We start from the raw sequence: 27,829 nt of genomic DNA, 5'->3' as shown, positions 1-27,829 counted from the left end.
TGATACCTGTGCCATTTATGGACGAACACGGATAGCTTCGCGGCATCAACCGCTTCTACACGCGCCTTGTTGTTATGCTGACGGCCAACGCTATTGCACATGAGTGTCACGCTTTACGCGTGTAAGTTGGTACTGTTTGCACCCGGCTGCGGTCGCCGTTACTACAGCACAAGGCGGGACAAGAACCTGAGAAAATTTTTACACGGAAGATCTCGTTGGATCGAGCGCGAATCGAACCCACTCCATGCAATGAAACTGTTCTACGCAAATTCCTATCTCTTGTCTTAAAACGGGAACTACCAAGCTTTAGGTCTGTGGGTGGTGCGATGTTTTGAAGTAAGCTCAGGAGATGATAGGTGCATCTAACGATCTGCTTCCGCCATCGAAACTCGAACTTGGCATCTCGCCTTGAGATACCTTCCATCAAATAAAAAATGAAGTACTCTTCTGGATCGGTATTATAATTAGCGCGGGTGGGTTTGCTTTTTACCGATGTGTCCTTCTCATTAGATATACGTTTTTTTGAAGGAAAAGCGTTCATACCGACATTGCACTCAGACGTTTTCTGTAATCCTAAGTTCTGTAATTCCTCGAGAAACCGTTATTTGGTTATATAAAACAAGCACGACAAAGATATATTGGAAAGCTTTGCTTGGATATGTTAAAGCAACTCTGCGGATTTTTATTCTTGTATTGACTCACATGCAGTCGATCATGCACGTGGCCATTCCCATTCAAGTTCGAGTTACTTTTTAACTTCGTCCTCTATCAAACTTGTTTAGGTTTAATTGAGATCCTTTAGATGGAGCTTTTTTCCGTTAGGGACCCTCGCCAAAATTTCTGATTGTCCATCTACTCTATATGGAACGATATGCAAAGGTATTTGAATTTCAAGCATATCCCATCATTTTGTGTATTTATAAAATTTTTGACTGGAGGACAGAAAATTCAAAATAGTTTTTTTTCTACGCAAATACGGCTCTGTTCAACTAGCGACGGGTGAACGTTTATAATCTAGATCAATTAATTACAAGCACAAACAAATTCACTTACCACATAACCTCAAATGCAGTTTCCATTGGATTGTATTACAGGCATAAACTGAGGTCAGAATGCCCAGGTTTACAGGCTGGGGAGCGTGGCGTACAGACGAATAGGTCGTCTATTGTGACATTCGTTTTTCTCGGTGGACGCTTCCTACAAAGTCCTAAAATTACTTGCAGAAGAAATTCAGTGGAAATCTCCCGTATTTGGTTCGAGAAGGGCTCTAATGTACCGCTACGACAATCAAAATAGTTGTAGCAGTGGGTATGGGTTACAGTGGTCTTGAACAACTGCAGAATTTGTTCCTATCGCTAAAGCTCGAACTGTCGTTTCTGCTGGCGTAACGCAGCTGCCACCGAAGCCGTTACTAGTGCCGTTAATGATCATGTCCTTGTGTCAGAGAGCAACAACGAAGCATATCTAAGCCCGGCAGGCGTGGTTGTGACAGGAGCTTCCCTCTTATCATGTGAAAGGAACATGAATTGCCAGAAGGCAAACAAGGTCAATGTCAATCAATGAAGATCAGGCTTTACCGGCGTACTTACTCAATCATGTACTGATGGACAACGTTAAAATGATGCCGAGCAGATACAAAAGAGCAAGCGTACGGTCAGGTATATTGTATACACAGGCCTACATACGCAATATTGTTGACCAGAAGTGGCCTAATATGAGTCGTTTCCTCAAAACAGAAATTCTTTGAAAAAACATTTTAGAATATAGATGTTTCGAGCAGACTATACTACAGTTTGTCACCTAGTAACATTTAAGAACATTTTTTGTAGTTATTTAGATAGATCTACTAAGCGTTCATTGGTGATAAAATAATATATATATAATATATAATAATAATACATATAATATAATAACTAATGACGCTCTAAACAGGATAATAATTTCATCAAAGACCAATTCCATGGCAATAATGTGTGATCTTTACATGCGCAAGCGTGCCGTGAGTCTGTTTACAAGTTTAAACACTTGACTGTCCGGTTCGTTCCTGAACAGACTCTGATCATGAAATTATCTGATGGTATGCAACAGCTATCGTATTAGTAAGAGCGACTCCCGAGGAAGATCACATATGAAATCATAGATATTATGAACTAAGTAAATAATACGTAACTACCAAACGAAAAATGCGCAAACTCTCAAAGAGTAAGTTTCGTTTATAATAAATAAGTTAACAAACAAATCCGTTTCTAAGCGTTTCAAATCATCAGTCACACTCAATATGAGGAAAACGCCAATGGAATCGTATGAAAATTCTCATTGTAGGTATTTTTCCACACGTTTCATATGAATTTATGTGCTAATTTCTTCTGCAAAGGGCCTGCTCATCATTAAACATCGAGTATTTCCAAGCGAGATTTTTTCTTGGCTGATATGACACTTATTTGTCACGCGTACTTTGTTGTACCGATGCTGTATTGTGCTTGCGTATTTCGAGGGAGGCTGGGTAATGCCGAAGACCAGCTCTGAAATTCCGACTATAACGGATGCCCATAGAGAAACGAGATGTTGAAGGATATCTTCGATCAGGTTCGATTATGGGTGAAGCGGTGCTGGCCGCAGCAACAGCAGGAGCAGCGCAAGTTGAAATAGTAGTATTCAAAGAGGCTGTTTCTATCAGTCACGCTCGTTGAACTATCCGCTCGACTGTTGGGGGTCAGACGCTGTCTTATGGCAAATCAAGCATTACATAATGTTACACACATAGCCACTGCGAAGATGGCTTCAGCAGCGTTGTGAAAAATAGTCCTTTCGTCCGTCGGCGGCAATGGCCTAATGGAGGAGCAAGCGGCTTTTTTGCCCTGACAAAAAAGCCTACAAAATGCTACTACGACCATCGCTGTAACGTTAAATACAGGTAACGACATAAAAATATATGCGAACTAATAGGCACACTGCGTTCCGTGCTATTAGTTGCAACAAACGCTAGGCCCTATTGAAGAAGAGGCCAAGTAAAGGCGAATAGATTGTCGTGACATTTATGGATCTCCGTTGATTATTCGTTAATATGTTACAATCAAGTCAAAGTATTGTCGCTCTGCCTCACAACAACTGTGTATATCATTTTAGCGAGTTGTTAGACGAACGACGAGGAGTGTTTCTTCCTGCGTTTGAAAAACAGGGACGAAACAACGCTACATTAGCCAGTTTGAGAACGGCTAAGGATTGTATGCTACGTTTATATTACTAGGTAGTTGCGTTTCGGATCTCGTACGGTTGATTTAGCCGTCGTTTGACTGTGAATGTTTACTAATGAGTCCACCTATTTTGCCAGTCCTGCAAGTGGCTTTCCCACAGGGCATTGCAAACAAGAACCATTTACATGTTATACGGCTCGTAGTAACCGCAGTGGATCTTGTCGGGCCGGAAACGATACTGCCAAAATGGTATAAGACGAATGAAAGGGAGCATCGCCTTTTTGGTTGACACGCGACTGAACGCTGTTGTCAACATAGCTAACCCTATTTTTATTTTTTCTTAAAAAACCTGAATCCATAACACATTTATGTATATATATCGAGTCTAGATATGTTTCCCGTGCCTAAAGGCAAAGGCAGACCATTCTGCTACTTCTGTAACCTAATTGTGGCTTAATTTATCAACTATTTTCGATTGGTAGTGTATCCAGTGTACCTCAGCTTCAGTGTGGATGTACTACTCAGACTCTACAAGCTGATGTGTTGTTTATTCGATTATCTTATAGTGTATTCTGGCTTTCCTCATATTCTAAAAAAAAAAAAAGAAAAAAAATCCTATTTAAACTTCTGCTAATCAATCTTTGCAGTTTTTACAGACTAAGATGTATGACGCAAGGTAGTGACCTTGCGTCATACATATTTACTCATGTTTAGCATATCTACTGGATAATTCTAGGTAACTTATTTACCGTTCTACTATTTCTGCTGATCTGCAACCTTTTTTTTGAGCTTTACAACGAATGTCAGTCCGACGTATCCTGGAATGTCCCTGACAAACTTCCCGCCTGCCCGAAATGGGTTCCCTCCCCTTAGCAAAACGCTCGACAACTGTCAAGGCCCCTCAAGGCTCGCCCACGTGTAGCTTTTGGCTGATGCTTGGACCTATTCTGACGAAGGTGTTCTGCCCGTGGATTGCTTAAGCAATTCTATATGTTATGTTCTTTGTGGGATGTGGGCTCGCTGTTAGCTGGCGATGAATTTGCCTAAACATACTAGCAACTATCAGGCAACGCTAAGCGGATTCAGTGTCGATAGCTAATATATCACCCGTTGTTTGCTGCGAACGGCAGCTATGAAGGTGCTGATGATGTTAGACGACATCACTGTTTAGTCGTCGTTTTCGCCCCTGCGGATGGATGGATGGATGAAGCTTTGCACCTCATCCCTTTTTAGCCCCATTCATTTTAACCATACGACGGCCATTGCCTTTTATTTTGTTGAGCTTGTATCGCAATGCACCAGCAGTTGGCCTGACGTTCAGTAGTTGCATTCATCTTAGACTTTTGTCAACATCAGAGTCACCAGGCTAACCAGTACATTAGCCGCGGCTATCTTTGCTATCAACTCGTTATAGCAACAACTGCCATCATCCCTCATAGACTTCGTCGACATTGACTTGCGCAGATGCCATAGCAAGCGAGCTATGGATGATGATAAACAGATGAGCTGCTGCCAGCATCGTATGAGATTTTTCGATTCATTCAGCGTAAACACATGCCCATTCGTCCGTCCGGCCCACAGCCTCGTGAATCAGCGGCAGGTTCGGTCGAGAACCAATACACCATTGGTGATGTCGGTTTGTCTCTCTTGGCAGCTAGACAGAGCCATCACAGCCGTCATAAGGGCTAATAACACTAAGGATTCTCATTCTTGTAGCTCTACTTTTACTCGCAACGATCACTGCTGATTCCATCATCACGACTGCCGCTATAAAAGTAATAGTAGGAATACTATGACTATCACACCATTGGTACGACTAATCGCTGCTACAGCTTGAGCGTCGGTTGCTCAGGGTTTATTGGTCTATTAGTTACTTTGCTGGCAATTGCTTTTTGGTTTGTTGTCCATAGCGACTACTCACTCGTTCGGTGTTGGGCCTCGCTTCTTCGCTGCTCACTCCCGGCCCCAACGGCGCAACGTAACAGCTATTACTTGAAGCGCACTTATGCAGTTAGCAGTCAGCGCATGCACGGCAACAACAACTTCAACATTTGCTGCAATAGATGCAAGGTCACAAAAAGCGACGGTCTATCTTTAGCGATTCTAGTCGTAATGATGCTGGACTAGGGGAGGTGTTGAGGCAGTATCAATGACGGTAGCGGTAAAGGTAACCACGGGAGTGGAGGCATAACAACAACAGCAAAGTTCCGAACAGACGCGAAGACGATGGCGAAGTCCTGGCAAACGCCGATCCCAGGGGAGGGGGGTGAAAGCGGATAGCTGCGTAGGGATGAACTGCCGTTGCTGGAGCTGAAGACAGCGGACGAAGGAAAGCGAAGGCAGCAGGCCAGAGCAAGTCAGTGTCGCTTGGCCGACGCTACGCTCGGCATTGCTTGCTAAGGCCGCTTGGAAGACACCAATGGAGCGACAGCCAATGTCGAGCAATCCAGCTGACGCTCGTAGTGGTACTGATTGCAGACGCCACATCCGCGCCCCCTGTGAGCTGGAATTCAACAACGTGGCGAAGTCTTTTGGGTCTTCGTTCGTCAGAGCTCTCTGTTAGCAACTACAGCACAGACAGTGACAGACATCGCGGCGGTGATGTTATGTGAGAACGCACGTATGCCAGTGTCTGTGCGTGTATTTGTGTACAGTTATGGTTTTGGTGCAGTTCATTGGGATGGGGCTACGGTAAAGCCGGGCAGGCAGCTTCATGCGTTCGCGTATTACATCACGCTTTGGGGGCAGCAGCGGCAGGAACAACGACAATAAAAGCAACGATAGACCTGCCTCTTTGGCAGCGGTTTTCCTCCTGCTTGGTTTCTTTGATGCGTCGTCGGGTGCTCAAGCGGCCCTTCAATTGGCCGTCGATTCGTCCCTTCATTCGTTTGTTGCTTGTTCGGCGCTGACTTGAGCGATCCGCAGGGTAACGTCTTGTCGCCACACCGCCATCATTATTATCGCCGACGTCAGCAATCCCAGTAGCGATGGTCGCAGCATCAGCGAAATGAAAGCAGCGACTATGGCGAAGGATCAAAAGGGAAAGTCCGTGGCCTTCGCGCCATCTATCCAAAGAACAAACAGGCAGACAAACGTGCTTACACACACACAAACACAGTCACTGACAGCCGCCCCATCCATGTGGATATCTGCGTTTGGATGCTGTGTCCATTGAGGCCTTGCTGCCTCCAGCGTAAGGGGAACCGCCACCGCCGCAGCAGCGGCAACTGCCGATCGTTTCTATCGCAGCTTCTGCCATCGCTACTACATAAAGAATCTCCACAGCAAAAACAAGAACAGCTGCAAAGCCAGCATAACACTCTAAAGAATTAACAGTTGGTCCACAGCCATATACCAACGTGTGGCTGGGGGGTTGGCTTGGGATGTGTTGGGGGACGATTGGAACGCTTAATATCTGCAACGGCAGCACCAGCAACTGTGGCGGCAGAAGCGGCAGCTCTTGACCAATACCAGGTAAAGCAGCTATAGCACAAATGAAATGGCAGTTTGAGCTACTAGAACTAACTTATAACCTTCCCACCCCATCCCCCCGCCCTTTTGCTAAAATACACTTTTTCGTAGTTTGGCCAAACGTTGGTAGCGGCGTCGATGCTGATAGCAACTCAAACTTGAATGGCCCACGGTGACGTTGCCGCCTTAACGGTCAGTATAAGAATAGGAATAACGATGATCGTTAAGTAATAGTAAATTGATGTACACATTCTTGATATTTTGCTCTATTGCTTCCGTTTATTAATTTTTCTATTGCTGAAGCAGATTTTTTGTCTGGGGTGTGAGTGACACGTGGCTACCGTTTTTTGTTCAGGTCGCAAAGCTTTATTTTAACTTCTAGCTTGAGAGCTAAAGGTACTGTCCTCAAAAGCCAATAATTACAATGTTTTACAAGCTGCAAACTACATATAAAATTAATAGCCATAACAGCATAATGTAGCAAATCTGAACCTACTAAAAGGTAAAATAACTACTAGAAGTCGTATAAAAAAAAACTAGTCCTAGAAAAGACACTGAGATTTATTGGAAAAAAAAAAGGAAAACCTTTAGAACGTCTATAGAATAGCAAACGCAAGGTTAAATGCCACTAATAAAATACAAACCAACAATAAAAATAAGGGATCCAAACAATTTATTTAACCTTCAGATCGTTTTGATTTATTACTCCCTGTGTAAAAAAAAAGGGCATTGACAATAGGCTCACAAGACAAAAGAAGATTCTTCCCACAGCGTACATGATAAAATAATTCTGAACCATTCCATCAGCAAACGAAAATCTAGAAAAGCAAAATGATATAGCAAAAAAATTGCGTAAAAATGCAGATAATAGACCATCGTATAGGTGACTCACCTTTACGTATTCCCCTAAACTACAGTAACCAATAGCATGTCGGGGAAAACACGATGGACTGTAACAGGCTGACTAATCTGATAGTTAGATCTTGCCTGTGCCTAAAACAAATTTTCCAATGAAAAGTAACAGCACTTTGAAGTGGGGCTATCGATCGAATCGACGATTTGTCAGCCTCAGCAAAGTCCATTCATTTCTACATATATACAGAAGAAACATGTTGCAGCTAGTTGGGAACGAGTGTTGACTCTCGCTTGATTAGGCTGAAAATAGAAGGGAAACAAGAGCTGGGAAAGACAACGAAGTATCTAGCTTTCACAAGGATATGCCAAATTTTCCACTCCATAAAACTATACCTTTTGTAGGCGAAAAATAGGAAATACGTTAATCCCACTGTAATTACTTTACATTACAAGATCATCAAAGACACGGACCCCAACGGTCAGAGAAGTGACGAGGCTAGTCGGCACGATTTGCAATTTTTATATTATTTTTTTTATACTACTAGTCTACAGTAAATGTTCCCCGACGCAACAGGTTTAATTTACGGGGTTAGCCGAACGAATGCAAACAAGCTGCGTTAGCGATAGAAGATGAAAAAATGTCGAACGGCGACCAATTTTGATCCCGATTCGTTTGCAAACACGAATTATTGAGACCTAGAGTTCTTCAGTGGAAACGATCTCACGCGCACGTGAAAATTTTTAATTCAGTTACTTAAACCTAGCTGTAAACTGTAATTTCGTTGACTATTATCCAATATTGTTATCATTGTTTTTTTTTTTATTACGAATTGTGTACAAATTTTATTTGGTCCTATTATTCGCGCCTGTATAATATCTGCCAGTTAAAACACGAGTTACCCGGAGCAAAAACTAGGTGCCCAGGATATTTGCACTAGATAGATGCTGCTGACATCTGTCCAATAGTCAGCGATCCAAGATAGGAAGATGTGCATGTTTTTACAAGCAGGCTTTTATATCGTGGTTCTTTCGCCAACAACGTTTCTGATCTCTATTTCACTCGATAATATGTTTGATAGGATGAGTCCATCTTTTCCATAATAAACTATCTGCATGATCGTCGAGTAACATAGTTCTTTTGCTACTCTGTGTAGTACATTTTTACGGGAAGTTCTTCTTTTTTCAGCTGACTCAATCTTGTACTCTCCGAAAATTTTCCATATGCTGTGTTTGGATTAGACCTTGACAAGAAATCAGGCTTTTTCATTACTTTAGCTTTATGTCAGGAGTCCCCGCGATGATAGCGCGTTTGTCTACAGAAGCTAAACGTTTCCAGTTAGACAATCTTCCAAACGTGCTGACTTACGGTATAACACGAAATGGATCAAGGCTTAGCATCGCACCCAGACTACCGTATATCCTTCAAGCTTAAGTACACCATCACTTTCTGCAAATGAATTTCCGGTCAACTCAGTGGGCATGTTTGATCTGGAAGAACCGCAAATTTTGTTATAATACCGTTTGTTCTTGTTGTATATAGTGTTTGCTATAACACCATTTAGTGTATATGGCGATCGTCCTTACATTAAATTGTCACGCGAGCATTATTTCATTAATTTAAGGCTTTTAGTTGGCGAACCTGGCTTTGATTTTGAACCCAAAGCAATCGGTGCACAGTCAACACCAGCAGGATGTGAGCTGAAGTAAAGCACCCGTAGCTCTGGTTTTACTATTCATAAACTACTCGGTAATGTAGGCAGTCCTGAGCCTCTACTACTCAGTCGAAAGCTGCAGCAGACGTAACTAATGTCATATAATAATAATCAATATCTATGGTGGATATTTCACTTGGGCTGGCTTTTTTCCTTTCTTTTCTTTTCTTTACTTTCTTTTCTTGCCAGTTATAGTGGACAGGGTCAGCTGCATGGCGAATTTCAAAAAGAAAGTACATTGCTGCATAAGGCATGAATAGGCCGCGGTCTGGTTTGGCCTGTCTAATCAATCGACCGTAGGCCGGTTTGCCCTTTTCATTGAATATAATTCACTGTTTGCTGATCCTTCGTTACTATTATAAAGCATAAAACAAAATCTAATTGAGGAGTAGAGTAGAAGGCTTGGGTCCAACAGTCCAGACAAAACTTCGTTTGATAGGTCTTGTGTAACCCTGATAAATTCTAGTTTCGTAGAACCCTGATCTCTTAGTATCTACGACTGTTAAACATGTGTGTTTGTACTAATATTCTATAATATATGATGTTCCTGTTTTGAACGACTATAACTTCGATCTTTGTTTACATATAATTAATATTTAAATTGAAAAAGAATATGGCTAAAATCTACAAGGTTTTCCCTTCCGCCGCGGATACTCAAAATTGCCATTCGAGTCAATATATTGCTCATAACGGTAGACTCATAACGGAGAAAAGATTCATAAACTTCAAAAAAAAATGTCTTTTTTTTTTTCTTTTCGCTTTTCTGACTATTTCATTTTTGAGATGAAGAAAAAATCCATTGGTGTCAACTCAGGGGAACTGGCGGGCATTCCATGGAGCCCATTAGTTCGACTTATCTGTGTGCAAGAGGAATACAGGATATATCCGAATACTTCGCGACCGTACTGTGCAGGTTTTCCATTCTGTTAAGCAATTAAAAACCTTCCCTAAAACGAATTCCCGAACGCGTAGTAAAACAGATTCTTTTGTAGTAAACTTAAATAGTTAACATCAGCCACTGTACTATCAGGGAAACCTTCTACAATCGGTAGTCTCATTGAATTGTATTGAATCTCGATTATATGATGCCGCAATGTGGCGCAGCTAACCGATTTTGACCTAACCATATCAGGCAACGAATTTACTGACCCAGTCTGGAGAAAAACACGGCCGATAAACTTTATAGGTGGCGACCAGTCGTCCTTGATCTATTATTATCATCATCATTATATATACTATAACATCACACTGGAAGATTGTGATTCTCTCATTGGTCAAGTAAACAGACGACAAAGGATAACTGTTGGTAGGACGACCTATCTTTGGTCCTTTCATTTTAACTGAAGCACATTGCAGGCTGAGATATCTATCTCAGCTTTGCATGCACGGAACTTAACTATTACGTATACGTACGTCGCATTCCTTCCATTTTACGCATCGAACATCGAACGTTGTTAAACACTGTTCGAAAAAACCGGGGCCTAGAGTAAACTTTAGGATCCTATATTTTCATGCGACCTAGTCGTACGAGCGGACACTGTTATCACCGCTAAGAAATGATTGGAGACGGGAGATTACATATTATGTCAGCTATGCGAAACAGAGTAATCGGAATGAATCGATTTTTATCCGTTCAGGAATTCCCCTCGGAGAACTTTGTCTTTCTTTCTTTTTTTTTATTTACCTCATTTCAGCCCAGTGTTGTCATCACATTGTTACTATAACCGTTAATATGGTTTTTATCATGATTTATCAAAGCGGCTAAATTTTTTTGATTGATGTTACAAAGTGGTCGCAAGATGACGACGTCATCGTTGAAGTAACTCCGAGCTGCTGACAGATACTAGCGCAATAATTCGGCCAGCAACAGATGGTACTAGCGGTATTAGTGACAAACATGGTCATGACGATTCTACTAATAAAAGCTGAAATGGCAGAAGCAGCAAAATAACAATAACAAGAAGCTGCAGTTGTTGTTGTTATCAGGCCGCGCGCATGACGGGCAGGGGGTGACAATGGCCATAGGAATAACCCTGCACCCACAATTACACACAGCGTCAACGCCAACCGTCGCAGCAAAATCACCAGCATCATCGTTTCCTGCTGTTGTCGTCGCGGCGGCGGCCGCCGCCATGGCAGCTGAGGTTGCTGTGACTGCGGTTGCCGGCAACCATCGTGTATCCGCGTATATTGCTTCTGACTGCTGTTATTACTGCTACGGTGACAACGGCGACGACGTCATAGACTACCCAATCGTTGACTCGTGACTGAACTGAACAGCTAATTGTCTGCAATAGCTCCAACGGCTACTGGAAAGACGGCAGCGCCATCGTCAGCGGCAGCGGTGGTACCAGCTATCAGTAGGACCATAAGCGGAAGTACACTACTACTACAGCCTATATATATACCAGTAGCACAATAACGACTGAATATACTGCTTCTACTACTGCGGCTACAAGTGCTATTGCGAGTGTTGTTTTTCTCGTTCGTCGTCGTTCAGTGGAATGAAATGAAATGGTGGAACTAAAGAAGAAGAAGAAGTTCTAATAGCGACGACGATAGGACGCTGCAGTGCTAGGGAATAAGGGGAAACATGATGTTATTGTCTGGAACATTTATATGTATAAATATATCTCTAGACAAAGAGCTTCACGTTGTTACGAGCCAGTGCACAGTGACGGCGCCACCATCGATGCCACCGTCATGAGCGGCATCAACGAACAGCGCCATTAGAATAGTAGTGGGCAGCAATAGAAGCAACGGCAACAGACAGCACAGTTACCTTGGTGGTCACGGAAAAATGCCTATCCAGTGGCGCTAGTTGCGTTTGCACCCTACTGCCGCCCGATAACTAAGTACGAAATGTTTCATTACACGCTAATCACTTAACCGCGCAGATATATACAAACGTATGTATATATATATACAGTTACCGTAAACCTATGAACAAGTGTTATCGAATAAGGATCACTCTTTTGAACGTCTGCTTTGACCTTGAATATATTGAAAATTATAATCCTCTCAAGCTTGAAGTTAAGCAAGGTTATAATGCATTTCGACAAAGAATTACTGTATTTCTTGGAAAAGAAACTTCTAATCTAATAATAGAAGACGATCACTTTGAGATTAATCTGTTTGCAGCAAGACACGGAACGTCATTCGAAATAGTGTTGAAAACTTTTTAATTACCCCGCATCGAACAATACCGTCCACAGATGGAATTTAATAGTTCAGCGAAGTGACGGACCATTGTGGAGTCACCGTTTCCAACAGGTAGAACGTTAGCCTTATTTGTTTGGGGCAGACCATAAACTAAAGAAGAGTAAGTAGAGGATGAGTCTGAAATTAGTTTAACGCGACAGCTTACACACCCCACTCGATTTTTTTACCCAGCTTGTTTCAAGTGAACCCAGCAGTTACGGGATATTGATGACATTGGAGCTGGTGGATGTCCTTAGACCAAGATCGTTTACGTTCATAAGGCAGAGTGGCACTATGATGAACGCCGATACATTGACATTACGTGAGCTTTATATTGGCGGTTTCTAGCGATAAATAAGCTATTCAGCCAGTTCTTTTGCACCAAACGCCGTTAACCGCAGACAACGAACTGCTTGTTCGATAGCCCCAGGCACTACAGCGCCTAGTGTGGACGATGGTTTGCTGCCGGGGCAAACGAGACAAGCGCCACCTACCATCTGCATTAGCACGGGATATTATTACCGCTGTCTGTATAATCATTTTGAAGAATGGTACTATTGTAACGGACTGAATAAAGCAGAATCTAGCATTATCATAGCATATTATCTATTGAGGTTTGCTATCACAGCACTCATGTTTGAGAACCTAAAAAAGCTGTGCAGTCTGTATATACCAAGTTGTACGTCTTTGACTCTTGAGAAAGTGGCACCAGTGTGTAAAACAACACACTGCAACAGCAGCATGCAAGTTGAAACGATCTATGAGAAGAAGTTCGTCTTAATGATAACTTACAGATGTGAGGCGATAACAGATGGCGATACTTGTTCAGCTCGAAGAGCACGTCGAGGTTTCCGAGCACTGGGTGCGTGACGTGCGGTCCAGGTATTTTCATAATTAGCTCTGCTATCCGTCTCCGACGCATTAAGGCTAATGCGAGGGGTATGATGCACGATAACACGAGCGTAAGAAGCCACAAAGTCCGTGAACCACTTAGCCACCAGCCACCGGAGAATCGGCTTGAAAGGCCAAGCTCGGGTACCGTGTCGACTGCCAGTTGTGCCGAAGTCTGGCCAACCGCGAACGCCAGAACCCCGAGACCGACAAGGCCCGATTGCAGGGGCCCATTTCTCATGGTCGCCCTGTTGTACCGGGACCCTCCCAGGCCCGGGCCGCTACCCAGGGGGTCGGGGTACGTTCGGGATACCAACGGGAGCGGCAGCAGGCGTACAGGCATTGACGCCAGGGAGGTCAAAAAGCCCCCGGCCAGAGTCATAGCCGTTGCTGGCTGTACCGAGCGGTCATATGCGAGCTTCACTGATACACCCCTTTGAGCAAAGAGACGTTTAAATCAATGATTGTAGAAATGATAATGAGTAGCTAGACAACTGGCAGGTGGCTAAACTAGCTGGTAACACGGAAGAAAGAGTGGCACTTCAAGTGGAGGGCTGGGTACCGCTCCAGCTGATCGGAATGAGCGATTGAGTGCGCGATTCGACAGACGATGATGATGATAGCGTTGATCCAACACCAGGAAAACCAAGAGATATCCAATTGCCGGGCTTGGCTTGCGCTGCACTGCTCAATTCCGTCAAGCCTAAGCTAATCACGATGTATATGGCACTTGGTAAACATTTGAGTTATTATGCACAGATTACACTAGTCGGTAACGGCACAAATGTTGCAGGTCGAACTACAGTAGGAGAACAGACTGGGTAGCCCTTTGTGAAATCGTTGATCATCTCACTGTATGTAACGTATTCAAGTGGTGCTGGAAACGTTGGCCGTGCACCCCTGTTACTGATGTTCTGCCTCGCAACCGCCGAAATATCTATTCGTTGTTACTTACATCCGTAAAAATGAGAAACATCCAGAGGTTACCACGATATTTATGGGATACGAGGGGTAACGTAGAGAAATAACGGACCTTAGGGAAAAGGAAAGGTTCTAAGCGACGGCCTCAGGTCTGAGGCGCGCGAGACCAGCATTGACTAGTATACTCTTTGTGTCTTTGCTTTTCCTTTTTTTTTTTTTTTACTATTTTCCTCACTCCAGATTGGCACCACTATTCCTTTTTTTCTGATGTCTGATCGACCAAAACATGCACTTCAACTACTTCACGCTCAGAGAACATTGCCACACCTCCGATGACCGTATCTCTGCAGGTGTTTGCCTGCCCGGCAAACAATCCGACGGTTTCAGTATCCTCGGCACATCACACAAGCAACACGAACAGCAACAACCGCTTGCAGATTAAATATGGTAGAAGACGCTTCTCAAAAACCTGGCACTAGAAAATCTTTTTTTTGGTGTATTCTTCCAGTGGTCCAGACGTCTAACTGAATGGCCAACAGTGTATTGTTAGCCTATGACAAACGCAAGATAGTGGCCCGGGGACTGCAATTTCACAGCAGCACCAGCAGTAGTTCGTTGCCTTTTAGATGGATTGGAGCGTTCGCTAATAGTGACCGTGTTGATAATGGACGTAGTAGCTTGAGTCGTTGATTGGTTCGCTAGTCGTTCAGTTTTTCGTTCGTTCGCTTGTTGTTCCTCTGCCGGGCGCTGTGCTGTTCGCCAGCGCGGGACGTCGGGGCTTACGGGCGGCGGCGGCGGCGACGTCAGAGCAGCGGCTGCGGCGGACGCCCGGGCGGAAGTGAACGTGGCGCGCCTGCCCTGGCGAGAGCGCTGCGCGCTAACCGTTCACCCTCACGGTTGCTTCGGGGGCCCTCAGCTTCGCTCGGCAACTGCCACCATCCGCTGTTGGTTTCAGCTCCGACAACGGCCCCGGGGGCCCCTGCTGCTGCGCGTGTAGGTCCCGTTACGTTGCCCCTTCGCCCCTGCCGCCGCGGCCACCACCAACGCTGGTGCGTTGCTTTTGCCTCCTTTCGCTTTGCCTTGCCTTCTTGGCAGCGGCGGCGTTCTCAATTTCTTCTTCTTCTTTTTTTGCCCCTGATGCCATTCGCCCGGCTCACATTGGAGCTGACGTGTCACTTACGACTGAGCGAGTGAGAACACACAGCCGGACACATAAACACACACGACAACGACAACGGCAGGCATGAGCACATGCACACATCATAGGAGGGACAATGACACACAGCCGTTCTTCGCTTGCTGCTACTGCCACGGTGGTCCCACTGCTGCAAAGGGCAACGGCTGCAGCTGAAGCAGCAGTCAACAACCGTCGCTGTGTGGCCATCAAAATTTGGAAGCAGATTTCGATTAGGCCGGGGCAATACGCCGCCTCGAGTCTGCACCGGTGCCCAGCATAGTTACCAGCATCATACCGTAATAATGCAAACTGTTTTGTCTTCGACTGCTTCAACACTGTTGCCGTATGACGTTGTGTCTCTTCGTAGATCTGTTCATCTGACACTGAACTGGACCGGATGGCATTCACTCCGATCTGATGATCATCATTAGCAGGAGCGACGGAAGCGGTGGCAACGATGAACGCCGATTTCACCTTCGAAAAATCAGCTTCTGCAAGACAAACAGCAGAGTGAAGAAGGATGCGAGGCAGACAAGATCGCCAAAACGGAGTGGATGAGAAAGATGATGAACTAGTACGAAGACAATGGAGAAAAACTGTGAGCGAACACAAAGCGCTAAGCACAATTGGTCCATGCGCCCCGATCCAATTGGACGTTATAGCTATTGAAATGATTTATCGACTCGTGAAGAAATAATTGGCTATAGAAAAGGTCTCCAGATGAACAATTATACGTTGGTTAGGGGAAATCATTCGCATATAATATCTGTGGTCGGTTTCTAGATACTTCTGCGGATTTAAACTTCCAAGAGTAAGGTAATCGAATAAACTTATTTTGAAATTAATCTTTCGAAGCTGTTGTAATATGGAAATACCCGAGAGAATAATAATAATAATGGAAACGGAGAATGCGTTTGATAGTATTTGATAAGCATATCTAGTATAGAGGGATACAATAACAAAATAGACAAACATACAAAGCGAGCACCTCAATAATGTTATTGAAGTTTAATGTTCAATGGGTAAAGCTTTTGCTGTCTCGTCCTCGTTACCGCTCTCGGTATTTTAATGTTATAAAAAAAAACAGGTTCCATTTTTTGACTCCTATTTTCGTAAATAGTTTTCAAGCACTACAGATGACACCACGGAAGGGCAGTTATAACATGAGATTTAACCCAAGTACAACTACACAGAGGAAGTTTGATTAAATCATGTTTTTTGTCCTTGAATCGTGCTAGCTATCGCATAGACGAAGGCTTGGAGGAAGAACAAGCCAGACAACGTAATCTTCAAAAGCACTTAGCTTTTTACAGTCACGATCTCATTGACAAGTAGCTAATCACGCGTTCAGCTCAGTTAGGGTCTTGTTCATATAGACTGAATTGCATTGTTCTGTAAGTACATTTTCTGCACGCGCAAAAAGTATGCCAGGGTTATCGACAAACCGTACGGGGTTATCTCGGAATTAATTGCTCGATTCTTATCTCCCTATCTGGTGATGTTTATTAGTTCCCACTTTAATAAGTTTATTGCCAGTTATTCCTTGCAGATAGAAGATAAAATAAAAAATAGGTGTTATATTTATATTGAATACACGAGGGCTAGAACTCCTGATACAAAAGCCCATAAATTCCCAAAAGACCAATAACCCATGTCGCGACATGGATCGACTGAGCTTGGATGTCCCGTGATGCTGACTATAGCAACGGCAATTCCAAGTGCAGCGACCAAGAACCTGAAAAATATGAAAATGGTCCTTTTTACTAGACTAACATATAAATAACTCACGAACTAACAGGCGGGCCAACGGACGGGCGTAGCCTTTTCCGTAGAACCCGCAGCATGTCGTGGTTAGGCACAGGCAATCTGTATTCATTGATGAGATATAATGCTAAGGCTTTGAGAATTTTAGCAGTCAGTGGCTAGCAGCAGCTTGACAGCTCCAGCTGTAGCAGCAACAGCTGCTGCTGTTGTCTCCTCGTAGCAAGGCTATAATTCTCATCGTCGACACATCACGGACGAGCGCTGACATCTGTCAGTCGTTAACTGACGTCTGCGACAGTGAAGACAGCGATTGCTGTTACATCTGATGCTGCTGTTGAACTAAATCCGCAAGGCCGCCTTCTTCTTGATGCTGTTCAATGTAACACAAGCGAAGCTGGTAGATTTCAACTATTCGTGGTACCGTTCCTGCAGCCATCATCGCCTACGATAGCGACCACGATTAGGATTTAGGTGTTCGGATTAGATGGCTACGATGCGAAGCTTGTTCATCATCAATGAAAATTGAGTAACATCAGTTCGAGCACGGGCAACCGCAGCATAGCTATTAATAACAATGTGGCAGGTGGAGGCGGACGTCCCATGTCAGTTCTGCCCGATAATGTGAAACTCCGGTTCATCTGCGATGGACAGCTGCGACAGCAGGTTGAAGTTAGGTAAGCAACTTCTCTCTATGTTGTTAGTTGCCGTATAAAACCTGATTAAGAAAAACTCTCGTGTATTCGACCCCTCGGGGACGGTTTGTTTCCCACCTGCCCTTTACACTGGTCCAATGACGCGTGCAGAGGTAATCAGCTATACAGGATATGTTTCACGTGGCACCTTTCATTCGCTTTTCGGTGCTTTTGTTAGATGTAATACGCGTCGTGCGGCAGTTTCCATAGAATCATGGCTCATAATCAATGTTATCACTGCGACGGCAGCCGTCGCCATTTTCTCCTCGTTTTTTCGTTGTTGCAAAAATCAATTTGGTTTTATGTTCATCTCGGGGTAATCTTCGCTAGCCAAAGGAGGACAATGGCAAGAGCTTGTTGTACTACGCCATGTCGGTTGGATAGTACTGAGTCATACGTTCACCATCACCCACGCCACACCAATCAACGAAAAGGTTATCATTACTAAGTCACACTACCGCGGCGAAGCCACAGGTCCCATTGCGGTTTAATGCTGCCGCTTATCCGTTTCGCATGCTGTACACTAAGCCTGTTGGTGCTTCTGCAAACGTAGCAACTGATTCTGCTGCTCAATGTGATGCGCGGCCGGAATGGCCCAGACGATGGTAGCAATGCTCTGACTCGTGCCTCATTATCGCGTCAGCGACGCTATACGATGTACATATGCCCTGGTGGCTTCCCTCGACCCTCGACAGTTTAGGGCGTCCTGGCTAACGGTGTGATACCGAAGCCAATGCCAGACGATTGCGGCGACAATGACGGCGGGCCACAGCCCCTGGCAAGGTGCGACTTTTGCTCTGTCGGGCTGCTCGCTACGTCAGGACAGCGATCATTCAACTAACGCGGAGGTTCGAATCTCCTAGGTTAGGTCTAGTCCAGCGCGATGACAACGTTAAACGCTGGCTGTTCTGATTGCCCGATAGCTTCTCCACAAACCCCCGCCAGCACCACCACCCCCCTCTTGATTGAACGCAAACGTTGAAAGACGAAAATGTAGAAGTGCGTTTTTGTTGCGAAATGGAAAAATCCTTTACCGCTCAATCATTAATGAGCAGCATTTGGCATTATCTCTTTTTCCTGATGAAGTGGGGATGACAGAGTGTTTGAAACATCGTTTACCATTGGTCGATTTGTTATTAATAGTACCTTGAAATATTTCTAGCAATGGGCACGCCGCAGAATAGCAATATGATATGCATGATTTGCTCAAGCATTGAAATTACTGTGGTTATGATCGATCAGACCTTGGGTTGCGATCAAACAAACGGCCCCCATGGAGGGACATTGGTTAATAAAGTAGTTGCTGGTCCAGCCATTGGGCTTCGACCTTGATACGTACAAAAGTACTACACACGCAGATCTAATTCATATAAACATTGTTTACGCAAATACTGCCCCTTGATGGAGAACACACAAGCGGCTTTTTAATGTGGAATGCCGTATCAGGGTCTACTACAGTGTCAACGTTGAATTTTGAGATGATGTATATATTGGTTTTCGTCGCTGAAACCCGAACCGAACACAGTTTAGCCCCATCAGCAGCTTTTGCCAGTGACAAAAAGCTGCCACCTATATAGCGGCACGATGACACATCTTGAAAGTTCGAACCGCAAATACAACGCCTTTTTTATGCGTCCATCCAGAATCACACAGGCACGAAGAAAACCGTCAAAAATATATATATAAATAAAGGTACAGTTTTTATTTTTAGCTATCGTTATTTATTTGTGAAAAAGTCTCATTTATAATCTTTAACAAGAGAGAATAGGCAGGAGTGAGCATCACGTATTTTCTATACAAGAATTATTCGTGCCGACTATTGGTCCGTAGCAAAAATTATTATGTATATATACGTGGTGCTGTGACCCGTGTACTTTAGCTGCTGCAAAATCTTGTATTGCATGTACATGTTTCTTATACTTAGCAAGAGGATATTGATTTTTTTAGTTTTAATTAAATCGAGCAATTAGTGCATAGGGTATGAATGAAAAATATTAAATCGATACAAGTGAAGCGGATCATTACGTCAGGGATAGGCAGTTAGCCTCTCGTAGTGTTGAACTTACGCTTTACGTAATCAAACGTATATATAGCCGACGTACTGTTATGTTAATGGATGCTTTCCACAATTGAATAGGCGAGATGCATCTTCCTATTTTTAAGTTAGGACTGGCCTGCTTCTCCTTATCGGAACAATTCGCCAACGAACAGGACGACCGAAAGGCGTCCACACATATGACGATGTTGAAGCTATCGATAAGGTAGTACACAGATATATTTAGCAACAGTCTATATCAGTTATTAGAATACTGTTATTGTTGTTCAGCTCGAATAGATATCTGACGAGAACTTTCCGTTTATACTACTTTGATCAATAACGATACTAGAAAGCTCTGGTTGTTGGTATACGTTTTTCAGCAAGATAGCTTACGATGAATTCAACAATACACAAACAGTTTTTTGTTCTTTTCGATTAACTTTTTTTTTTTTTTTTTTTTTCAAAACCTATATAAATAAACTTCCACTAACGTCGAAGTTCTATTATTGTAATTACGCGTCATTTCCTACTCGATTATCGCATCTCATGGAAAAGATACACCTGCTACAAGTAATGCCAGTGTGAAGTTCAGGGCAATATTACCCATATATAAAGAAAACTGCAACAAATAACCAATAACTTCCCCAAACGTACAATAGATGTCGTAACATTCGCAGTCGTAATAACAGTCGTATCATTCATGTAAATAGTCACGCTGATAAAATATGGGGAAAACATGGGAATGGCGCCATGGCAAGCATCATTACATCTTTAGCTAAAGTCTGAAACTGAGCCTGTGTGCACTCGAAGGAATTTCGCCGACGAACTGCTAAGGCCCTGTTTTTGTGAATGTTATGCCCTATTATTTCTGGGGTATGATTGTAATATGAAAGAGAGGCTCATGGCGATAAAAATTAGCATTCCATTCAATTGAAGGTATTGAATGCCCTATCAAAAAGAAAGAAAGAAAGAAAGAAACAAAGAAGAGCGCTGACGTTCGATAAAAATGTCCGAAATCTTAAATTCCGTATTCTTTTTGGTTCGAGCTTCATTCTCAGTCTTCTAGGCCAACTGCCGCCGCTTATTGATCACGGACAGCAACGGTGTTCGCGTAACCTAGCGGATGCCTCACTCAGTCAAGTGAGGAAAAAATCGTGACGCTCAATGAATTGCCCTACCTTTATTGATTTAGGGAAGCTCTAAACTTGACGTGTTCTTACCGCCTTTTTCAGTTCTTCCAAGGAAGATGTTCTGACCGCTAATCTTGTCACTACCGGCTTGTCTTCCTTGTCAGTCCTACTTCGCGACCACGGTAGTGTGACCGAGCGTCAAGCATGGAGAGCATTGATGGCAGATCGCCTGATTTCTATATAGCAAGTAAATACATATATTCAATGTTCGGTTTCGTTGAAAATGAAATCATGTTTTGTCTATGTTTAATTCGAGTAGGATTAGGAAATATTCCCTGAGCTTATAGTAGAAACTGGAGTAATAAAAACGCAGTAGTTTCGCATAATAATTATGGTCGCACGAAACAGAGAGACGGTCAATCAGTAACGGTGAGCTGGACCAGTGTTGTTATTGTGATAAGCTTTAACCAGCCATTTTGGTCGAGCCATGCAGTCAACATTGGATCGCTTTTTGGCAGGAAATTTTCAAAAGGAGCTCGATTTGGTCCGTGGAATGGTATGCTAAGTTAGCTAAACGTTGCAAAAATATAAGTTTATAGTTACATACTTCTGCTTCAGGTGTCGCTAAGACAAACGTTACAATAGACAGAGAGAATACGTCGTTGAATAATTCGCAGTTCTGGTGTTAGATGAAAATAAAGCTGGCTGGCTTTGTGGTTTTATAATACTTATAAAATATCCATAAGAAAAATATCAGAGTATGATGCAAAGTCCGTTAAATTTGATTTTTACTAGCTATTCAACGATATTGGAGAGCGACTCTTATATAAAATTATAGTGGTAAAGTGCACAATGGGAACAAGAAAAAAAAATATGTATCGTTAGGATTTAATCATATTTCTATTCATTATAATTATATTTGTTCTAACTGGTATGAAATAATGAATGCACTTTTCTAGATCCAACTTAAATGTAAGTTATTCAAATTTTTTGAAGTCTAATGATCAGGATGCCCACTCTTCTAAAAAAAAATTAAAAAAACATAATGGATGGTGAGACACAATCGCTTCGATTCCAGCTCGTTTCTTCCATATGGAGCAAAGGCTATTGTAGACACAACCGTAATCAGTACAATCAAACTTTGATAAATTTAATAAGTTCTTTTTGCAATGAATCTAAATGGTTATGAGGAAATAGGGCAGATCTCTGCTTCGTATCAAACAATCCAACTTTCCAATTGCTTTTCTATTCACTCGGATTTTGTAGAAGATCGCCGCATATATCGCGTTTAAATTCACAAATGCTAGAAGCTGATATGCTATGGAGAATCAGTACAGCCTCTACCAACTCGCCGTCTGTCTAGCCGTCACGCTCGTATTCAGTCAATCAAATTCATCTTTGTTGGTAGTAATCAATCAGTTCAATAACATAATATGCTAATATTAGGAAGCATATGTAGGATCATTTTAACCACTTTGCGTCAGGTAAACCATATGAATCTCGGTGGGCTTATGGAATTCATTTAAGATTTTTTAAAGATTTGCTGGATATCTCAAGGATGGTGTTCGTTTTAGGTTACTTATATCAACTTTCTTCGTATCTGTTTCGTTAGGCTTGTGGAAACCAAGTTTCCGGTGGCATCTATGGTGGAACACGTAGGAGGCAAGGCGAGTGGCGACAGATTCGTTTAACCAGTTAGTTCCTTTCTTGCTCATCACTGTTAGTCATTAGTTCATCACTGTTAATCATTAGTATTTACAGCAAAGAGATCCCCGTCAATATTCGAGTCTCTTCGCTCCCAGTTCCTAAGGCTGGTCTTGAAAATTTCCGTTACAAAGAACTCAATGCGATGACCTAGGTTCTTACTCTTCAACTGTACCTGCAACCTTGTAGTGCAAGTGGGCTTCGCGCACTTGGCCGAAGTATAGCCCGAGTTCTACGCTTTGTCCTCCATTTTTAAAACGATCCGTCGCGAAACACAGGCGTCACGAAGGCACAAACATCTTGTATGGCGGGAGACCCATGGGATCGCCGATGTAGAACGCCGACTATACAAATGGCTAACATAACTCATTGACCCACCCGATCAGCCCCTCAGCTCTAGTAAATCACTTTGCAGAGCTGCTTACGTCAAACATACGATACCACGCACGATGCGCTTTTTCGCTGCAGCGTGGGAACAAGGGCTCGTAGTACAGCGCGATGTCCTGCAACAAGATTACACGGTACTGGAGCCAATGTTGGATTTCGGAAGCCTAAGTAGCGAAAAGGCTACCGGTCCAGAGACAAGTTGCAACGGTGGGCAGCTTAAATGCGCTGTCGTTCTGGCACTATTTAATCACTGCTTCTATACTTCCAGCCCAGTGTAGAGATGTTACTTTGTTAGTTATCGTTAGAGGAGATAGAAATGTAAAGGTCCCGTTATCATGGCAAGAAACAGCGAAGAAAAGCGTTCGTTATAAACTCTTCTCCAATTTGCTCATTACTGGTCAGCTGTTTAAAAAGCAACAGAATAATATCGCTTATGAAAAGAAAGTTACACGGAGACGACACACAGGATTCTGATGGTCAACATTAATAGAGCGCTGGCGGTGCCGTGCAGTCCGGTATACGCGGTTTTCGTCGATTTCAAGCCAGCCTTAAACATGAACTACGTAAAGTCGGAGAGCTCGAAACAGTCTCAAGCGGATACCTTGTCCCAAGTGATGTCTCGTCCTGGAACACTCTTGAGTGGAAAGACTCTTGACAAAAATACCATTCACCATTGGCAATCTGTTAAACAGAATAGAAGGATAATCATCTCAAAAAACTATTTTGTTATGTAAGCTCGAAAAAGCTCTTGCTAGGAAAACTTTCATGTTAGTTTTGAAGAACAGCAGGCTTTAGCCCGTTCTAAATACGATAGAATAGCCTAAACTTACCGTTTTTGTATTAAGAAAAAGCCGGCATAAGTATTACATAAAGCGAATTGTTGATTATGATAAAAGGAGGCTCATGTAGGTACAGAAATAAAACTAATAACATTGGTTACATACAAATCTACGCTAGCAAGGGGATAAATATTAAGAATCCTACTCATCGATTTATTAATGTTCCTCTTAACAAATCACCTTTCAGGCCAGAGGCCGTCATTTGGGAATGTTGGAACTGCTTCAGTATATTCAGATGACTAATCCTCCCGCCTTTTTACAGAGAAAAATATATGTTGAAGATGAATAGATTGGTGTCTGTTAAGGCCTGCTGTGCTTAAGACACATGTTTCTTGTCGATTCTAGAAGTTCTAGATTTTGCATAGAAGGTGTATGGTCTAAGGCAGAGCTCGGTCTAGCCTGCTATTTTTATCTAATCGGTTCTGTGATCATTTCTCTATTAAGGAAAATTAATTAGGTATTGATGATTTTTTAAGCATGGCCGAATAAAGTATTGTTAGGTATGTCGTACTAAGAGTGTCAGTACCTGTCAAACGTTACCACCAACTGGCATTTGGTTTAGTTCAGACCGCCATGCCAATTGCTCCTGCGATCGTTGCCGTTACGCAAATGATTTCCGTGATTGTCGCCGTTGTGGTGGCACCTATTTCTGCATCTTTTGCTTCGGTTTAACATAGGCCCTTGCTATTCTTGCACCTATTTCTAGTGTGACTTTTTTTCCACGAAAACTGTAGCTGAACTTGTTTTTGAATTTGGATTGTTTATGGCCAGTTACATGTCATGGCTTCCGGTTTCGCTCTATGTTAAGGTCGAGGCGTTTAGGAACTAACTACACTGGTTTATGAAAGCCGTCACCGTAGTTATAGGGTCCACAAAGATTCAGTTCATTTGCTTCGGATACTATCGGATATGATCGGAACTTTCTTGAGCTGATGTGGTACCTCCTATTATTGGTAGCGTTTAGGTTTATCACCGATGTTATGGTAGACACCAGCAAAGTGATTTGGTACTTTTTTTTACCTGTTCGAGGATATTTCGAAGGAGAGTTAATCCGCAAACTGGACTGAATAACGACGCGTGATATCGTACGAATCCAGTGACTGACGCACCCGTGATCCCGCGTTAACAAGAATTGCTGCTTTTGATAGCTGCTTTTTGATTACGCAAAACAGTGATGCTGCCAGATAGAACGTTTGAAATTTGCCATGGTGATAGCTAGATTGGTACACTCACGATGCTTCATTTGAAGCTCTGAAGTAATATTCTGAGGTAAAGTGAAGTTTTACGAGAAATACCGGCCGATCCTGATTCAAAACACTAAGTGTGTACCATAATGAACTATATATTTAGCTATTGTAGATGCATTGGACTGTGAACGTTAAATGATGTCACATTTATCTATCTAGGTAAATAAATATAAGCGAGCTCGCTAAACAAAGAAATGGACGATAAATAAATACCCACGCCTAAGTAATAAAAAGCTATGAATAAAGTACATACATATATACGAGATAATTTATCCTAATAGTAACTGCATTCATTATCCAATTAAGGATGAAAAAAAAATCAGATATTCGAGCAAACCCATATCATTTTGTGGTGGACTTCTCATCGTTAAATTCATATGATTACTCCATGCGTCGTTCTATGGACAAGAAGACTTTGGGAAGATCTTATATGCATATATAATATATCACGAATTGTTGGCTGTTGTATGTAATCCTTCAGCTAATTTTTTATGAGCTTCCAAGCCTAATTGGCAGCTGGTCAAGCAGGATAACTAGAAACAGTAACGCTTCTCTAGCCATCGCCTCGCTGATATTCGTGCTCCCATACCAGGCGAACAGAGTCTATCAATGATCTTCTCTAATCCAGTCAGGTACTAACGATGATTCACGAAAAGATTTCACTATCCAGAAAAAAAAAATAATTAATTTTGTAGAAAAATGTAATGCACGTTTTCATAAAGAAGTGAAAATTGTAGGATTTAGACAATACTAGCAAAAAGTCAGGTCGAGTTTTGCCGCGCATATGTGACTTACTCCGCCTGATTTGGCTCTGTACCAAGTTAAGAGAGTCGATCGATCAATGGCGACACGGACTCCACTGCAGTAAACAACGAAATGCAAGATATCTAATTTTGACGATACTAGACTAAAATACAAACGAATGTTACAGGAGGAACAAAATGATTGCGAGAGCAAGTCATGGGTACAATACAATATCCCTGATACGATACGGCAATTGAACTGAAGGAATATCCAACAAGCATCACGCGAGTTCTTCGTGCTTTTCTAGTCTGTTTAGAGTTGGTTGAAGTCAGAAGGTATCGGCGCTGTGACTCTCCGCGAGGGCTCTTATCATGAATGACCTACCTGAGCATTGACGAATATGCTTGTACTGGCTCCCATACCGACCTTGTCACTAATGTACTCACGCTTCCGGCCTGAAAAGAAAGAATTCTGTAAATTAAGATTAACGAAAAATATCTATATAACCAGATCAAACTTGACTGAGGCGTCTTCGCGGCTCAGACAGTGGATTCACAGTCAAATCTGAGTCTTTACTACCTGCAACTGATCTGATTGTCTTCGATGTGGGCTGACCGTCAACAGGCGTTTAGGTGCAACAAGAAGTGTCGGCTTTGAAAGGCTTGATTTGCGACGTTCGATTTAGCCGTATACTAAATTATGGACAACAATGCTAACTTCTAAGTGATTGTAACCAAGGTATAGAAATCGCGCATTGAAGGTAGTCTAAAGCAATTCGAAACGCTTATCTTTTCTTCAAAACGTTCTTATTTTAGAATATGGTAAATGTAATATTCTAGGTTTACTAGATACCTGAAGTCGAAGGCACTCGCACCTGCTTGTCGTAATTTATTGTACAGCAGTTAATTGGAAAATAAGGTATTTTGGTACTTCTGACAGTGCTCACTTGTTTCTGATGAAATACACATCTGTAAATAGATAGTGACGTTGAAACGTATGTGTCGATATTAAATACCTTAGTAAGCCCGTTTTCCGTTCTAAGAACCGTTTTACTAATGCTGTTTGGAAAATGAGCCAGGCTTTTGGCGTACGTACATACAGCACCTGGAAACAGGGTCGAAACCCGCAAGACTTTTTCGGTTTATATGCGAGTGTACAGATTTCCCTCCCCAGGAAATGTATTGCATCTTATAATTTTACGGCGCTTTGCTATCACGAAAGTAGAGGCTAAAAGCATGATGGTAACAATGGAAGATCTGAAACTCTATATTCTGTAAAAAGAACACATTTAAAGGTTACCGATAATCGTGACTATAGCGTGTTTTGAGAAAAATACGTTATTTAAAAATGAGAAAAGTTCATATTAGAAAGACTGAAAGTCACTACGACAGGAGTGAGAACAGAGTATCTTAAGAGACACTGAAACATTTGTTTTACCTAACGGCGGACAAAGCAAGCAGCTGTTGCAGACCTGGCCATGTTTGCGATTGCTGAATGCATACTTCATTTTTAGGCAGCAGACCTTTAATGCTCCTTAAGTTAAGCTGTGAAAAAGTACCTAGACAACAAACAAGCTGGAACTTCGGCAATGAAGGCCGATTCTCGTACTCGTCTAAGGAGATTGTCACTTACCTAGACTGGATCCAAATACAACTACACGATCTCAGCAGATCGTCGTAGGTTCACGAACGCGAGTTGAAACAAGAAAATTGTCGTAAACAATCAAAAAAGCTGGCATCTTGTGGCTGTTGGAAAGGTAAAGCATTTCTTAGAATGTCTGCTCTAAGCACTAGAAGAGGCAACTGCTTTATGGGATCAAAGCACGAGGAGAGTATTCATCTTTATATAAATAAGCACATCAC

General features: G+C 42.7%; 1 protein-coding gene and 2 long non-coding RNA genes across 4 annotated transcripts in view; 1 reads left to right on the top strand and 2 right to left on the bottom strand.

Annotated features, from left to right (window-relative positions):
• The window catches only part of LOC111246379 (cytochrome P450 4c3-like), a 50,880-nt gene extending 35,045 nt beyond the window's left edge, over nucleotides 1-15,835 (bottom strand). Inside the window, exon 1 of one of the 2 annotated variants that reach the window (XM_022795870.2) lies at nucleotides 13,226-15,835. In XM_022795870.2, the coding sequence (XP_022651605.1) occupies nucleotides 13,226-13,706 (481 nt within the window). In that variant the 5' untranslated portion in view covers nucleotides 13,707-15,835. Of the gene's footprint in view, nucleotides 1-5,115; nucleotides 5,396-13,225 lie in introns of those variants that run through there. The other variant, XM_022795872.2, reaches the window with a different exon arrangement.
• Nucleotides 15,836-15,849: 14 nt separating this feature from the next.
• On the top strand, nucleotides 15,850-27,690 carry LOC147756511 (uncharacterized). The gene is made up of 4 exons (XR_015323405.1): nucleotides 15,850-16,238; nucleotides 21,149-21,293; nucleotides 22,659-25,245; nucleotides 26,155-27,690. It is a non-coding gene; the product is annotated as an uncharacterized LOC147756511 (long non-coding RNA).
• On the bottom strand, nucleotides 26,383-27,825 carry LOC147756510 (uncharacterized). Its single transcript, XR_015323408.1, has 3 exons — nucleotides 27,600-27,825; nucleotides 26,820-26,935; nucleotides 26,383-26,422 (listed from the first exon to the last, which is right to left on the bottom strand). It is a non-coding gene; the product is annotated as an uncharacterized LOC147756510 (long non-coding RNA).
• Nucleotides 27,826-27,829: the final 4 nt, after the last annotated feature.

The sequence above is a fragment of the Varroa destructor genome, unplaced genomic scaffold (genome assembly GCF_002443255.2).
Source record: "Varroa destructor unplaced genomic scaffold, Vdes_3.0 BEIS01000003.1, whole genome shotgun sequence".
Taxonomy (NCBI): Eukaryota; Metazoa; Arthropoda; class Arachnida; order Mesostigmata; family Varroidae; genus Varroa; species Varroa destructor.
The sequence above is the reverse complement of the archived record's forward strand: the minus strand, read 5'-3'. Positions and strand labels throughout refer to the sequence as shown.